General features: G+C 43.0%; 1 protein-coding gene across 1 annotated transcript in view; it reads right to left on the minus strand.

The window, feature by feature from the left end:
* Positions 1-16,277, minus strand: part of ANKAR (ankyrin and armadillo repeat containing) — an 898,322-nt gene that overhangs the window by 764,285 nt on the left and 117,760 nt on the right. The window contains exon 2 of the mRNA XM_077275585.1: positions 13,301-13,930. Within this exon, the coding sequence (XP_077131700.1) occupies positions 13,301-13,889 (589 nt within the window). The 5' untranslated portion in view covers positions 13,890-13,930. The remainder of the gene's footprint in view (positions 1-13,300; positions 13,931-16,277) is intronic.

Consider the following 16,277-nt stretch of genomic DNA (forward strand, 5'->3'; position numbering starts at 1 on the left):
TTTTTTTTGAGTATATGTCTTGTCTGAAAAAACATCTGTAACTTCCGCAAACCACTGATTTGTGTCGATGCCCGTGGTGAGGAACCCTGCCATATCGTTATGACAGTATATATAAAGTTGGGTACTGATCCAAATAGAAATATAAGTAATAGCAATTGGATAAAACTTAACCTTTAATTGGTTTGTATAAAATGGTACATATATTGGACTATAAAATAGACAAAGGACAAAACAACAAACCACCCTTGTGCTATGTGCAACCTACCAAACAGAACGGGGGAATAACAACAAAGACAATAAAGTTGACAGTGGTTGAGGGTCACGATATACAATGGCCCTTAATCCCTGGCTGGGGATATGTATTGATAACCAATACCCTTTAGTATATGAGGCTCCAAAATTTGGCCATACAATATTTCTTGGTATGGTATAAATATTCTGAGTATATATCCTGGAGGTGATACTGGCTATATGAAATGACCAATTGGTACCGTTACCACATGTATCACCGTAAACACCAAAGTTCCCCACTTATAGGTATGTAAAAAAAACACAATGCATATTAGCTCAGGGTATAAATAAGAACCTTATTGTGGGAACATGAGTAGATTACCCGCCAGGCATATATCATAACTGTAACACTGTCAACACGAAATAGCAGCAAGAACAAGAGGCTTATATGAGCAAATCATGACCTTAAACAATACCACTATGCTTGAAAAGATTTAGGACCATGCTGCCTCATGGACATATGCCACGAGCATCCCTTTGAGTCAAGGTAGTGAGGTCAATATGTTCCTGCACAGGACCCTATTACCAACGGGCCCTATATGTGCAGATGTATGTGCAAAACAACATATCCATATAACGGATAGATCTCACCCAAATGATGAAAAAAAGACGTTATTTATATAGGGTGAGCCAGCCTCTCTCCTACGTGGCGTCTCCCGACGTGTTTACGGTGATACATGTGGTAACGGTACCAATTGGTCATTTCATATAGCCAGTATCACCTCCAGGATATATACTCAGAATATTTATACCATACCAAGAAATATTGTATGGCCAAATTTTGGAGCCTCATATACTAAAGGGTATTGGTTATCAATACATATCCCCAGCCAGGGATTAAGGGCCATTGTATATCGTGACCCTCAACAACTGTCAACTTTATTGTCTTTGTTGTTATTCCCCCGTTCTGTTTGGTAGGTTGCACATAGCACAAGGGTGGTTTGTTGTTTTGTCCTTTGTCTATTTTATAGTCCAATATATGTACCATTTTATACAAACCAATTAAAGGTTAAGTTTTATCCAATTGCTATTACTTAGGTTAATAAGTGGCTCAAGAATTGGTGTAGGAAGGAGGGGTTTGGGTTCCTGCAGAACTGGGCCGACTTCTCAGTTGGCTACAGGCTCTACGCTAGGGACGGGTTGCACCTCAATGGGGAAGGTGCAGCTGTGCTGGGGGAGAAAATGGTTAGAAGGTTGGAGGAGTGTTTAAACTAGGGATTGGGGGGGGAGGGTATTCATTTTATAGGAGGGGAAGATAGTGCAGATAGAGACCTGGGCACAAATAAGGAAGTTGGGGGTGGCGGTGGCATGGGGGGTGGGGTTAGAACAGTTAGTAATTTAAGAAAGAATAGAGGTACAGAGAGTAACATCAAGTGCATGTATACTAATGCCAGAAGCCTCGCCAACAAAATGGATGAATTAGAACTAATGTTGTTGGAGCATAATTATGACATGGTGGGGATATCTGAAACATGGCTGGATGAGAGCCATGACTGGGCTGTTAACTTGCAGGGCTATAGCCTGTTCAGAAATGACCGTACAGATAAGCGAGGGGGAGGGGTGTGTCTATATGTAAAATCTTCCTTAAACCCATCCTGCGTGATAATATAGGTGAATTTAATGAAAATGTAGAGTCCCTGTGGGTGGAGATAAGGGGAGGGGGAAAAAATAATAAATTACTGATAGGGGTTTGTTATAAATCTCCAAAACTAATGGAAGCAATGGAGAATATCCTCGTAAAGCAAATAGATGAAGCTGCGACTCAAGGAGAAGTCATTATTATGGGGGACTTCAACTACCCTGAAATAGATTGGGGAACAGAAACCTGCAGTTCCAGCAAAGGTAATCGGTTTTTGACAACTATGAGAGACAATTACCTTTCACAACTGGTTCAGGACCCAACAAGGAGGGGGGCACTGCTAGACCTAATATTAACCAACAGGCCAGACCGCATATCAAATATAAGGGTTGGGGGTCACTTGGGGAATAGTGATCACAAAATAATAAGTTTTCATGTCTCCTTTAATAAGATGTGTAGTAGAGGGGTGACAAGGACACTAAACTTCAGGAGGGCAAATTTCCAATGGATGAGAGAGGATCTTGGTGCAATTAACTGGGACGATATCCTGAGACACAAAAATACACAAAGAAAATGGGAGACGTTTATTAGCATCCTGGATAGGACCTGTGCACAGTATATACCGTATGGGAATAAACATACTAGAAATAGGAGGAAACCAATATGGCTAAATAGAGCTGTAAGGGGCGCAATAAGGGACAAAAAGAAAGCATTTAGAGAATTAAAGGAAGTAGGTAGTGAAGAGGCATTAAATAAATACAGAAAATTAAATAAATTCTGTAAAAAGCAAATCAAGGCAGCAAAGATTGAGACAGAGAGACTCATTGCCAGAGAGAGTAAAAATAATCCCAAAATATTCTTTAACTATATAAATAGTAAGAAACTAAAAAATGACAGTGTTGGCCCCCTTAAAAATAGTCTGGGTGAAATGGTGGATGAGGATGAGGAAAAAGCCAATATGCTAAATGACTTTTTTTCATCAGTATTTACAAAAGAAAATCCCATGGCAGACAAAATGACTAGTGATAAAAATTCCCCATTAAATGTCACCTGCTTAACCCAGCAGGAAGTACAGCGGTGTCTAAAAATAACTAAAATTGACAAATCTCCGGGCCCGGATGGGATACACCCCCGAGTACTGCAAGAAATAAGTACAGTCATTGATAGACCATTATTTTTAATCTCTAAAGACTCCATAATAACAGGGTCTGTACCACAGGACTGGCGTATAGCAAATGTGGTGCCAATATTCAAAAAAGGGGCAAAAACTGAACTTGGTAATTATAGGCCAGTAAGCTTAACCTCTACTGTGGGTAAAATCCTGGAGGGCATTCTAAGGGATACTATACTGGAGTATCTGAAGAGGAATAACCTTATGACCCAGTATCAGCACGGGTTTACTAGGGACCGTTCATGTCAGACTAATTTGATCAGCTTCTATGAAGAGGTAAGTTCCGGACTGGACAAAGGGAACCCAGTGGACGTAGTGTATATGGACTTTTCCAAAGCTTTTGATACTGTGCCACACAAAAGGTTGTTACATAAAATGAGAGTAATGGGGATAGGGGAAAATATGTGTAAGTGGTTTGAGAGCTGGCTCAGGGATAGGAAACAAAGGGTGGTTATTAATGGAGCACACTCGGACTGGGTCGCGGTTAGCAGTGGGGTACCACAGGGGTCAGTATTGGGCCCTCTTCTTTTTAACATATTTATTAATGACCTTGTAGGGGGCATTCAGAGTAGAATTTCAATATTTGCAGATGACACTAAACTCTGCAGGGTAATCAATACAGGGGAGGACAATTTTATATTACAGGATGATTTATGTAAACTAGAAGCTTGGGCTGATAAATGGCAAATGAGCTTTAATGGGGATAAATGTAAGGTCATGCACTTGGGTAGAAGTAATAAGATGTATAACTATATGCTTAATTCTAAAACTCTGGGCAAAACCGTCAATGAAAAAGACCTGGGTGTATGGGTGGATGACAAACTCATATTCAGTGGCCAGTGTCAGGCAGCTGCTACAAAGGCAAATAAAATAATGGGATGTATTAAAAGAGGCATAGATGCTCATGAGGAGAACATAATTTTACCTCTATACAAGTCACTAGTTAGACCACACTTAGAATACTGTGCACAGTTCTGGTCTCCGGTGTATAAGAAAGACATAGCTGAACTGGAGCGGGTGCAGAGAAGAGCGACCAAGGTTATTAGAGGACTGGGGGGTCTGCAATACCAAGATAGGTTATTACACTTGGGGCTATTTAGTTTGGAAAAATGAAGACTAAGGGGTGATCTTATTTTAATGTATAAATATATGAGGGGACAGTACAAAGACCTTTCTGATGATCTTTTTAATCATAGACCTGAGACAGGGACAAGGGGGCATCCTCTACGTCTGGAGGAAAGAAGGTTTAAGCATAATAACAGACGCGGATTCTTTACTGTAAGAGCAGTGAGACTATGGAACTCTCTGCCGTATGATGTTGTAATGAGTGATTCATTAATTAAATTTAAGAGGGGACTGGATACCTTTCTGGAAAAGTATAATGTTACAGGGTATATACACTAGATTCCTTGATAAGGTGTTGATCCAGGGAACTATTCTGATTGCCGTATGTGGAGTCGGGAAGGAATTTTTTTCCCCATGGTGGAGTTACTCTTTGCCACATGGTTTTTTTTTGCCTTCCTCTGGATCAACATGTTAGGGCATGTTAGGTTAGGCTATGGGTTGAACTAGATGGACTTACAGTCTTCCTTCAACCTTAATAACTATGTAACTATGTAGCGGTCCTGCTGCTGAGTTGTTACCCTTCTACGTCCCCCTCCACGTGTCTTGGTGAACTGGCCTGTCTCCTGGTAGTGCCTCCAGCCTCTGGACACTACGCTGACAGACACAGCAAACCTTCTTGCCACAACTCGCATTGATGTGCCATCCTGGATGAGCTGCACTACCTGAGCCACTTGTGTGGGTTGTAGAATCCATCTCATGCTACCAGGAGTGTGAAAGCACAACTAACATTCAAAAGTGACCAAAACATCAGCCAGAAAGCATCGGTACTGAGATGTGGTCTGTGATCCCCACCTGCAGAACCACTCCTTTTTTGAGTGTGCCTTGATAATTGCCAATAATTTCCATCTGTAGTCTATTCCATTTGCACAACAGCATGTGAAATTGATTGTCAAACAGTGTTGCTTCCTAAGTGGACAATTTGATTTCACAGAAGTTTCATTTACTTGCAGTTATATTCTCTTGTTTAAGTGTCCCCTATATTTATTTGAGCAGTATATGTGTGTGTGTGTATATGTGTGTGTATATATATATGTGTATATCTACCTATCTATCTATCTATCTATCTATCTATCTCGATATATATATCTATAGCCGTATTTTTCGTATTATGAGATGCACTTTTTTCCCTAAATTTGGGGGAAAATGGGGTGCGTCCTTTAATGCGAATGTACCTTACCGGTACCATTGCTGCAGGCTGGGATGAAGGGGTGTCTGCGGGTGTCAGGAGCTGCTACCCAGTGCTCTGCGGATGTCTCTGGTGCCCGGTGGCGCTGCAGGGGTGTCCAACGGTGCTACTGCGGGTGTCCGGCGCTGGTGCCCAGTGCTCTGCTGGTGTCTCCAGTGCTCTGGATGTGCAGCTGGCGCTGCCAGGTTCTGCGGTGGTCTCCGATGCTACTGGGGCCCACTCCGGCAGTCCCATGATTTCCTGTGTGGTGGACTCCGGTAAAATGGCTGCTGAGGGAGCGGTGCATGAGCAGATGGAGATCTCGGCTCATGCGACCTGCAGCAACGGTAACGGTGAGGTACATTCGCATTATAAGACTCACACCCATTTTACTCCACAAATTTTGGGGAAAAAAAGTGCGTCATATAATAAAAAAAATACAGTATTTTTGAGTAAATTGTAATTTTTTCTTTATGCTATAAACGTCTGACATGTCTCCGAATTTCCAAGCAATACATTTTGAATTTTTTTTTTCTGAAAAGGAGAAACGGTCAAAAGAAAAAAAAAAACTAGTGCTTTCAGACCTCAAATAATGCAAAGAAAACAAGTTAACAATAGTTTAGAAACAACAATGTGTTAACTCAGGAAGAGTTCAGAAATCAATATTTTATGGAATAACCATGATTTTTAATCACAGCTTTCATGCGTCTTGGCATGCTTTCCACCAGTCTTTCACACTGTTTCTGGCGCAAAAAAATGTAAGCAGTTCTTCTTTGTTTGGCTTGTGACTATCCATCATCCTCTATATTACATTCCAGAGGTTTTCAATGGGATTCAGCTCTGGAGATTGGGCTGCACATGACAGGGTTTTGAGGTGGTGGTCTCTTAATTTTTGCCAGAGCTGTATATATACACATACATATACACACAGTGGGGAAAATAGGTATTGTATCAAACATTTTTTTCATGCAATAAAATGCAAATTATGTAAAAATCATATAATGCGTTTTCAGGATTTTTTTAAGATTCTGTGTCTCATAGTTGAATTGTGCCTATGATAAAAGTTTCAGATGTTTTCACTGTTTGTAGATGGGATAACTTGCAAAATCGGCAGTGTATATACATACATACATATACATACACAAACACACACACAAATAAATACAAACAGTGGGTGAAATAAGTAATTTTCTCTAGTGACAAACAAAGAGGACAGAACTGTCTCATTATATATTAATTCCAGCCCTTATAGACTACCGTATATACTTTTTTTTTAAACCAAATATTTTTTATTATGCAAAAGATATACAACAATATCCATTCAGATAACAATATACATCAATATTTTGATTTTTACAAGAAACAAACCCCCCCACCTCCCTCCCTCCCCCCTTAACGACCAACTCCAATCATACAGTTCTCTTGGAAAGAAAAGATTAAGCAGTACATACATATTTATTATTAACATAATTTTACCACCGCCGTTCAGTTATTCCCATCCAGCCATGGCTGCCACAGCTTTTGAAAAAATCCCATCCTATTCCTCTTATTATATATGCTTCTCTCGAGCTGGACAATATGATTCGCTTGTGCGATAAACTCCCGTCTAGTAGGAGGTTCCTCCCTAATCCAATACCTTGCGATCACCTTTCTTGCAATGAACAATAATCTAGCAATTGCCATTTTGGCAGTTTCGTCGGTCAGGATTTCCTCCACGTACCCAAGTACACACACCACCGGATCCCTAGGAATCGTACACCCATAAATCACCCCTATCTGGTTCAGCACTACAACCCAGTATGCGAACAATCTGGGACACAGCCACAACATGTGCAGCATACCAGCCTGAGACTGGGAACACCTGGGGCACCCAGAATCGTCTCTCAGCCCGGCTTTAAACAACATGTCAGGTGTCCTGTAGGCCCTATTTATCACATATAATTGCGACAGTCTCCCAGGCTCACTCATCGACAACTTAGGTATGTATTCCAGTATGGACTCCCACCTATCATCGTCTATTTGCCCCAGTTCATCCTCCCATTTCCTTCTGGCCTTAATAGGGTAATCCAATAGAAAGGTATGTAACAAATCACCATATACTTCGGATATTGCCCCTTTTGTTCCGTTGTTATTTAATATAAAATCCAACATTAGATCCTTCTGAATCACTATAGGCCCTCTCTTTTTTTGTGCCTGAAATGTGTGCTGAACCCTTCTATATTGATACAACTTTAACCCCGGGAAATGGAATTCCTGCTGCAGCATACCAAAAGATTTAAGATTCCCGTTGTGAATCAACTGACCTATCAACAGAATGCCTTTTTCCCTCCACTCTCCCATTCCTTCCATATGATTAAATTCTTGAAAAGAGAGGTTATCCCATATAGGCGAAAACTCAGTGAATTTCACAACCCCCCTTATACCTTTAATTGTCTGCCATACCTTATGGATCAAATTTACGGTGTGAAAACAAGTTCCCAACTTCTTAAATATGCCAGCTTCTAAACCCTGACCCAAGGGCCACCTGTCAATTATATGTACCAAGCTACTATGTCCCTGACCTTTCTCAAGTCCATCCCCCCAACCCCTAAGATGTTGGCTTTGCGCAGATAAAAAATATAACCAGGGATTAGGCAGGGCAAGTCCCCCCTCATCTTTAGGCCTCTGCAGTATCTCCTGCCTAATTCTAGGGTTCTTCCCACCCCACGCCAATTCCCCAAATAATGATCGTAGTTTACGAAATCTGGTCAGAGGGATCCATACCGGAGAGTTATGCAAAATATACAAAACCTGTGGCATCACCACCATCTTAAGTAGGTTTACTCTACCCACCACCGACAAATGTAGCTTATTCCAAGCTGTAATTTTGACGCGTAGTTTGTTTATTAAAGGCTCAAGATTAAGTTCCTCAAATCTAGTTAAGGGAAGAGAAACCTGAATCCCCAGATATTTAAATTGCGTCACCACCCTTAATTTCGTATTCTGCTCCACCTCCCTCGTACAATCTACTTCCCTATCCACCTGCATAACACTTGATTTATCCCAGTTGATAATCAATCCAGAAATTTGCCCAAATCCTTCAATTAATGAAATCACATTTCCTAAAGACTCCCCAGGGTCCTCAAGAAAAAGCAAAATATCATCTGCATATAGAGCAACTTTCTCCTCCATTTTCCCATACACAAACCCCTTTACTAATTGAGACCTTCTGATAGCCGCTGCCAGTGGTTCCACTGCCAGAGCAAACAGCAACGGGGACAACGGGCACCCCTGCCGAGTACCTCGAAAGAGCTGAAAGCTCTCCGACAGTGCGTTGTTCACCCTAAGTTTAGCCACTGGAGAGGAGTATAGGAGTCTTACCCATGACACAAAAACTGGCCCAAACCCAAAGCGACCCAGAACCGACCACAGGTATTGCCATTCTATACTATCGAAGGCTTTATGTGCGTCGAGGGAAACTACTACCCTCCTACCAGCATTCTCCGCCGGTATCTGCATATTGAGGAATAGCCTTCTCAAGTTGATGGCAGTGGATTTATTAGGCATAAAGCCAGATTGGTCCGAATTAACCACCTTTTCTATCACCTGAGTCAGTCTGTTCGCCAAGGCCTTAGCCAGAATCTTAACATCTGTTGTCAGAAGTGATATCGGTCTGTATGACTCCGGCAACCGTGGGTTATTCTCAGGTTTAGGAATGACCACAATAGTGGCCTCTCTCATGGAAGCAGGCAACATTCCCCTCTCCAGTGACTCCTCAAACACCCCCAACAATCTGGTCAACAACTCTTCAGAAAGGACATCATATATCTCAACAGGGACGCCGTCAGCCCCCGGAGCCTTCCCCCCAGCCATCGACCTCAAAGCACCCTCCAACTCCTCCACCGTAAGCGGCCTATCTAACAAATCTCTTTCCTCAGCTTCCAGCCTAGGTAAGTTTGCCTCCTCTAGAAATCTATTAATTTCAACTTCCTTTTGCCCCGTATGCGATGCATATAAATCACTATAAAATCCCTTAAACCCCTCCAAAATTTGGGCCCCATGTTACAATATTACCATTTGCTAGTTTCAGAGCGTGTACATGTGTCGAGTCCCTCTGAGCAGATGTTATCACCGACAGTAGATGACCTACTTTCTCCCCTTCCGCATAAAATGCCTCTTTTTGGAAAGCTCTCGCCCTCTCTGCTTTGCGTAAATGTAGTTTGTTAACCTCCTCCTGGGCCATCTTCATACGGTTCATGGTGTCCTGAGTGCGTACATTACTCAATTCAGCCTCTGCTGCCTTCAATTCCTCCAGTATAATTTTGTCGGACTCCCTTGTTTTTGTTTTATGCCTAGTAATCTCTTTAGATAATATTCCCCTCAAATAAGCTTTCATGGTGTCCCATAACACATGCTTCGCTGCACTACCATCATTAAATTTAAAAAATTCCCCTATCTCTTCCCCGATCTTTCCCATATCAAGAATTTTTAACCAAAAAGGGTTAATTTTCCACCCCAATTTAACTGCCTCCCCAGGGCCTTCAATTTGCAGTGTTACTACCAATGGACTATGATCCGATAGTATTCTAGGCATATAGTCTATCTCCTGTACCATCCTATCCATTCCTTCATTACCCAGAGCCAAATCAATCCGGGATAGAGAGCCATATGTCGCCGAGTAACAGGAGAAACAGTATATGTCATTATTACGAACTCTCCACAAGTCCCTCCATGCCACCTCTTTTAAATAGCTACCAAATGCTGTCAAATTCCCTTCCGTCCTCAATCTAGCATGCTGCCCCCTATCCCAGTTATCATCAATAATATTGTTCATGTCTCCTATTATAATTAACGGAACTCCTCCCCACCTGCCGGATAGATTTAGGATTTCCTGTAGTTTTTTCCCTGAGTACGGTGGAGGAATATACACCGACACGACACACAACAACTTAGCATATATCTTACACACAAGGAATACATATTGTCTGTCACTATCTATTACCACCTCTACCTCCTCGAACGGTACGCTTGTATGTACAAGTATTGACACTCCTCTAGCATAGGCCGAGAATGTGCCGAGAATGATATGCCTTCCTCACCCATCTTTTCTGCAATAAACCCATCTTTTCTTTTACTAAATGAGTCATATCAGCGAGGGTCTCTGCTTCAAACTATATTGCAAGATAGCATTACGTTTGGTATCATTCGATAGACCCCTAATGTTCCAGCTCAAAATTTTTACTTTATCCCCCATCATTTTGCATAATGGCAGAACTGCTCAGCTTCCTTCCGTTGGTCTCTCTTAACCCCCCAACCTGGGTCCACCTACCCAAAACTCCCTCCCAAATCCTCATTATTCAAAACAAAACCCTAACCTTACCCTTCCCTTCCCTCAATAACTTCCTCCCCCAAGACCCCCCAAAACTTTTTACCAATCAAGAAAAAGTCTCCTACTCCCTCTCTGTATGAGAAAGGGGAACGCGCTTTCGCAGTCTCAACAGTGGCTCAATAGCCAACACCAACTCCCAATGAGTTGAACCCTTTCCTTCAGTCGTTCCTCCCTCCGCCCTTTAAAACAGAATATATAGACAGTTGCGCCGCCGAACACAACTTTAACGCACAAGAACCACATATCAGATTCCTCTAGTAATAAACCAGAATAAATCAACAACTCAATTTTCTTCCCCTCCCACAGCTATCACAACAGCCTGAAGTTCACGTCTGATGTTCCTCAGCGGATCTTTTCTGCTCCAATACGTTTAGCATTCAAATCCAGCCAATGAGACACCTCCTCAGGATTTTGAAAAAAGTGAACCTTTTCCATGGCCACCACACGTAGTTTAGCTGGATATAGCATAGAATAAACCAGGCCCAGTTCACGTAAGCGTCTTTTTGCCTCTCCAAACTTCATCCTGAGCTTCTGTACAACTGTGGAATAATCAGGGTATAGAGATATTCGGTTGCCATCAATAGTTAATTCCTCCATATTTCTGGCTTTCCTTAGGAAAATATCTCGGTCTCTGTAATTTAGGAATTTGGCTAGAAAGGTCCGTGGGGCGGAGCCAGGGGGCAGAGGTCTGGTCGGCACCCGGTGAGCTCTCTCTACTGCGAATAATTTAGTGAGACTGTCCCCTCCAACCTTAGTTTTCAACCATGTCTCAATAAAGTCAGTGGAGTTGTTTCCTTCGGTCTTTTCGGGCACACCTACAATTCTCAAATTATTCCTGCGCGAACGATTTTCCAAATCGTCAGTTTTAAGTTCCAACTCCGCAATGCGCTGGACATATTTTTTCTCTCTTTTTGCTAGTTCAGCAATTTGATCTTCTGCACCTCCCACACGTTCCTCCAGCACTTCAACTCTCCCCTCCATCTTGTGCATAGCCGAGCGAAAAGAGGTAACTTCCCCTTTAAGGTCATCCACCTGGGCAGTTAGGGTTGTCAGTGCAGTCTTACAAAATAGTACTGCAGAAAAAATATCTTTCAGGGTTGGCTCCCCTGCCCCCTCATCTCTCACAGACTCCATCTGTGCAGCATAATCCTGGGTTGGTGTAGCTACCACATTCAGTGAAGCATTCCTCATAACTGGTGCTGTAATATGTGCTGTGGAGGCTCCGCTCACCATCCCCTCTGCCTGTGCCCCAGACCTCACATCCACCTGCTCCCCTAAGCCTGCCGCTCCTCCTGTTACCTCTCCACCGGCTCCCACCATCAGACGCTCTGAGTCCTCTGTTCTGGCGAACTGCTCCAGCCTGGCGATCACTTCAAGCCGCCTCTGGTATGCAGCATCAGCCCTTGCTGCTTCTTCCACAGCGCTGCCGGCGCCATCTTGGGAGCGCGTGCTGCCTGCCATCCCGACCTCCTTCTGCCTCTTGCGTGTCATACCGTGCCGTTCTCGCAGTGCGGCCGGTTTCCTCTGCTCCCCGTATGCTCAGGAGCTCTCCCCACGGTATTTGGCGTTCGGCGGAGCCTTTGGTAAGTACTGATCACCGGTCGGGCAGCAGGGAGAGATCCGATCCACGTCCTCTTACATCTCCCGCTAGGCCACGCCCCAACTACCGTATATACTTGAGTATAAGCCGAGGCACCTAATTTTACCACAAAAACCTGGGTAAGCTTATTGACTTGAGTATAAGCCATGTATGCATTGTCCCCTCATCCCTGTCCTGCTATGCGTGGATCCCCAGTCCTGTCCTAGTATGTGTGGCTCCCCCATCCTTTCCTGCTATGTGTGGCTCCCCCGTTTTGTCCTGGTATGTGTGGCTCCCAGCGTCCTGTCCTGGTATGTGTGGCTCCCCCGTCCTGTCTTGCTATGTGTGGCTCCCACCCGTCCTGTTCTGGTATGTGTGGGTCCCCCTGTTGTATGCATGGCTCCCCCGGTCATGTATGGCTCACGCCCCTCCCATCGTTGTATGCGTGGCTCACTTCCCCTCATCCTACTCACCCTCCTCGCGCCATCTCCGTTGTCCCAGCGCAGCAGCTCTCCTGTGCTGAGCAGTCACGTGGTACCGCTCATTAAAGTAATGAATATGCACTCCACGCCTATGGGAGTGGAGACACGTGCATATTCATTACCTTAATGAGCGGTATCACATGACTGCTGCCGGTGCCAGGACAGAGATACAGGGATGAAGATGCAGCAATGGCGCGAGGAGGGTGAGTACCATGTCTTCTGTTAGTCGGCTCCTGCCGCTGCTCCGCCACTCCCCTCCGGCTTTCTGGACAATGACTCGTGTATAAGCTGAGGGGGGCGTTTTCAGCACAAAAAAATGCATTGAAAATCTCGGCTTATACAGGAGTATATATGGTAATTACTCTTGACAATAGATGTAATCTACAGCATGGTAGAATATTGACCCTTTATTGACTGTAATATTAAAAGTGTTTTGGCAGTCATTATGGGGTTAATTTGCCTGTTTCCATGTCAGAAGAAATGATAAAAGGAACTGTAAAGTAGTTGGTAAAATATAAACAGAATTCTTGTGAACCTTACCTGCTGAGCAAAACTCTTTAAATACATTTTTCTTGGTTTGGGCCTGTCCATTTGCATCAACATCCATTGCAGACCTCCAAAATTCAGAGAACCTTATTCGTTTTTCTGCTGTCATGTATGCTCCATGCCATAAAGCCTTCATCATATAGTCTACACTTATCATGATCTGCCCAACTTTAGTGTCACAATAAGCAGGGGGCAGCTGGCAGGATGTACTACAGTCAAAATTGGCTTCTAGGCTGATGGATGGCACTTGGTTAAAGCAATAAATACCAACAACAAGTTCTCTTAATATTTGATGAACTTCCCGACAATCCAGGATAACGTCCGGTTCCACTGGAGCTAAGAGAATAATTTTTGATTGGGTAAGATTTTTCATCTCAGTTATTAAACCACTAGGAAGCTGGAGGGGTAATTTGGCATCATCCATTGACACAAGCCAGCTTGAAGTAGTATGCACCAAAAGTTCTTGTACCTCACTTCTATCAAATTTGTCAAAGAAAGCATTAGCATTTCTCTGTACTAACATTTCAGCCAGAAAGGCCTCATCAGGTGCTGGGTTTTTACCATCCTTGACTGCTCTCAACATTTCCAGCTCAATATATGGTTACTTTTCTGATTTTCATGTACCTGAAAATAAAAAAAAAAACGTTGTTAATGTGCAACTTAAAAAAAAGTAACAAGAATTTTTTAAAGAAGAACTCCCATCAAAGTTTTTATCCACATAATATATTGCAGTTGTCATATTATATGGCACTGTGTACTTACAATTGCTCATTTTACATTTCTATCCAATTAAATCTTTTCTCTGCTCTACGTAAAAACAGGAAGTCTCTTGTGGCTGCATGACGCATTCCCCTATTCAGGCTGCATGACACATTCCCCTCTTCATTTCCTGACCCAGCTTTGTGTGCACATGTTCCGGATTTGTCACTTTTTTTGCTATAAAACGCGATAAAAATGCATACATATGCATCCCATCATTTAGCATGCATTCCGCAATTTTTGTGCATATGTTGCGTTTTTTTCCGCAAAGAAAAATGCATCGCGGTAAAAAACTCAGCATGTTCATTAATTTTGCGGATTTTTTACAGATTTCCCACTGTATTATTGCATTGGGAACCTCCGGAAAAATCCACAAAAAAACGCGAGAACGCGCGACAAAAACGCATGTGGATTTCTTGCAGAAAATGTCCGGTTTTGTTCAGGGAATTTCTGCAAGAAATCCTGACATGTGCACATAGCCTAAAAGCAACTACACAGAGCTTAGAAGGATTCAGCTAGTCAGTTTTTAATCATGTGATGTCATTGACCTAATGATGCTGCAAAGTGCTCTGGATGAAGCTGTACAGCCTACACTTAAAACACCTTGGCACAAATGGCAACAACCCTGGCAGATGATGCAAACACGCTGTCTCCAGTGGTGCACCATGTGCGAACAAACTTTTGTGGAGAAAGTCCGATCTGGCCGAAGATTTCATCAATTATACTCTAAGTTTAAACCAGTGATTGTCATACCACTATCTTTAAGATTATGTCCTCCCTCTATCTAAAACTGAACTACTTGTTTTTACTCCCTCCACTAACCTACCTATGCCTGATATTGCTATTTCCATATGTGATTCTATCATTACTTACCCCAACATACGTGCTGTCTTGGGGTCATATTTGATTCAGATCTTTCCTTCACTGCCCAAAACCGATCACTCCTTGCTCATGTCAACTATACCTGGAAAAGATCTCTAGAATTCAACCTTTTCTTACTTTTGGTTAGGCAAAAACTCTTATTGTTGGTCTTATTCATTGTCGTCTGAACTATTGCAACTATCTACTAATCGGTCTCCCCCTTAGTAAACTCTCCACTGTCCAATCCATCCTGAATCTAGCAGCCAGGATTATATTCCTTTTTAACCGCTACACTTATACCTCTACCCTGGGCCAATCATTGCACTGGTTGTCCATCCACTACAGAGTTTAATATAAACTTATCACTCTCACTCACAAAGCACTTCATGGGTTAGCACCACTTTATATTGTCAAACTCTTGTCGGGTGTCCCGGGACCTTCCATTCCTGTCCCTATGCTAGGGGCGCACTAGCTCGCCATGTTACCCAGATTACTTTTGATGGTGAAGACGCCGGAGCCACGTACCTTGTCTTAGCTCCTAAATCCGCCCTCATGCATGGCGGATGAATGCATCGGAGAGTGGAGGATGGGGTTGAACCAAAGTAGAAGGGAATTATCACACACTCAAAATAGCAACAGTCACAGATAAATCCACCAAACACCTTCTCCAATAATAACCACCAACCAGCCATGCAGCATAAGCTAACTGAAAATGAGTGCTAGCCAGGGCCTAGTTTATATAAGAGATGGGAGTGGCTAACAGTGCACAGCTGAGAGCATAACGCAGGAAAAACCTCCAAGCGATGTCATCTGAGCAGATTGAGCCCTGCACTGTTAAAAGAAGCTTACACAATTACGAAGGTGAAGTGCTTCAAATCAGTGAAGGAGTAAGAAATCAGACGCTGCGGTCTTCTGGCTCCTCTCTGTCACAGTAAACCAGTGAACATAGCTCCCCTTCTATGAGGGACCTTCAGAACCTCAGAACCAGGTTTATCAGGGTGTACCACGTGAAAAGACTGGATTAGCCTGGCTGCATGGACGTCAGATGCCGGTACCCACATCCTCTCTTCAGGACCGTATCCTTTCCAGTGTACCAGATACTGAAACAACCGACGAACTAAACGAGAATCAACTATCTTTGCTTTCCAAAATTCCAAATTTCCATCCAATGACTGAATATGGCTGTAGCGGTGATGGTACAGAGGACGCAACTTATTTTTTGAGTTGAGATGGATGAAATGCACTAAGGATACTAAAGGTGGGCGGCAAAGCAAGGAGGATAGCTACGGGATTGATGACGGTCGCAAGTTTATAAGGACCGATGATCCTGGGACATGGTTTCCAAGAGGGA

Source organism: Ranitomeya variabilis, chromosome 7 (genome assembly GCF_051348905.1).
Source record: "Ranitomeya variabilis isolate aRanVar5 chromosome 7, aRanVar5.hap1, whole genome shotgun sequence".
NCBI lineage: Eukaryota > Metazoa > Chordata > Amphibia > Anura > Dendrobatidae > Ranitomeya > Ranitomeya variabilis.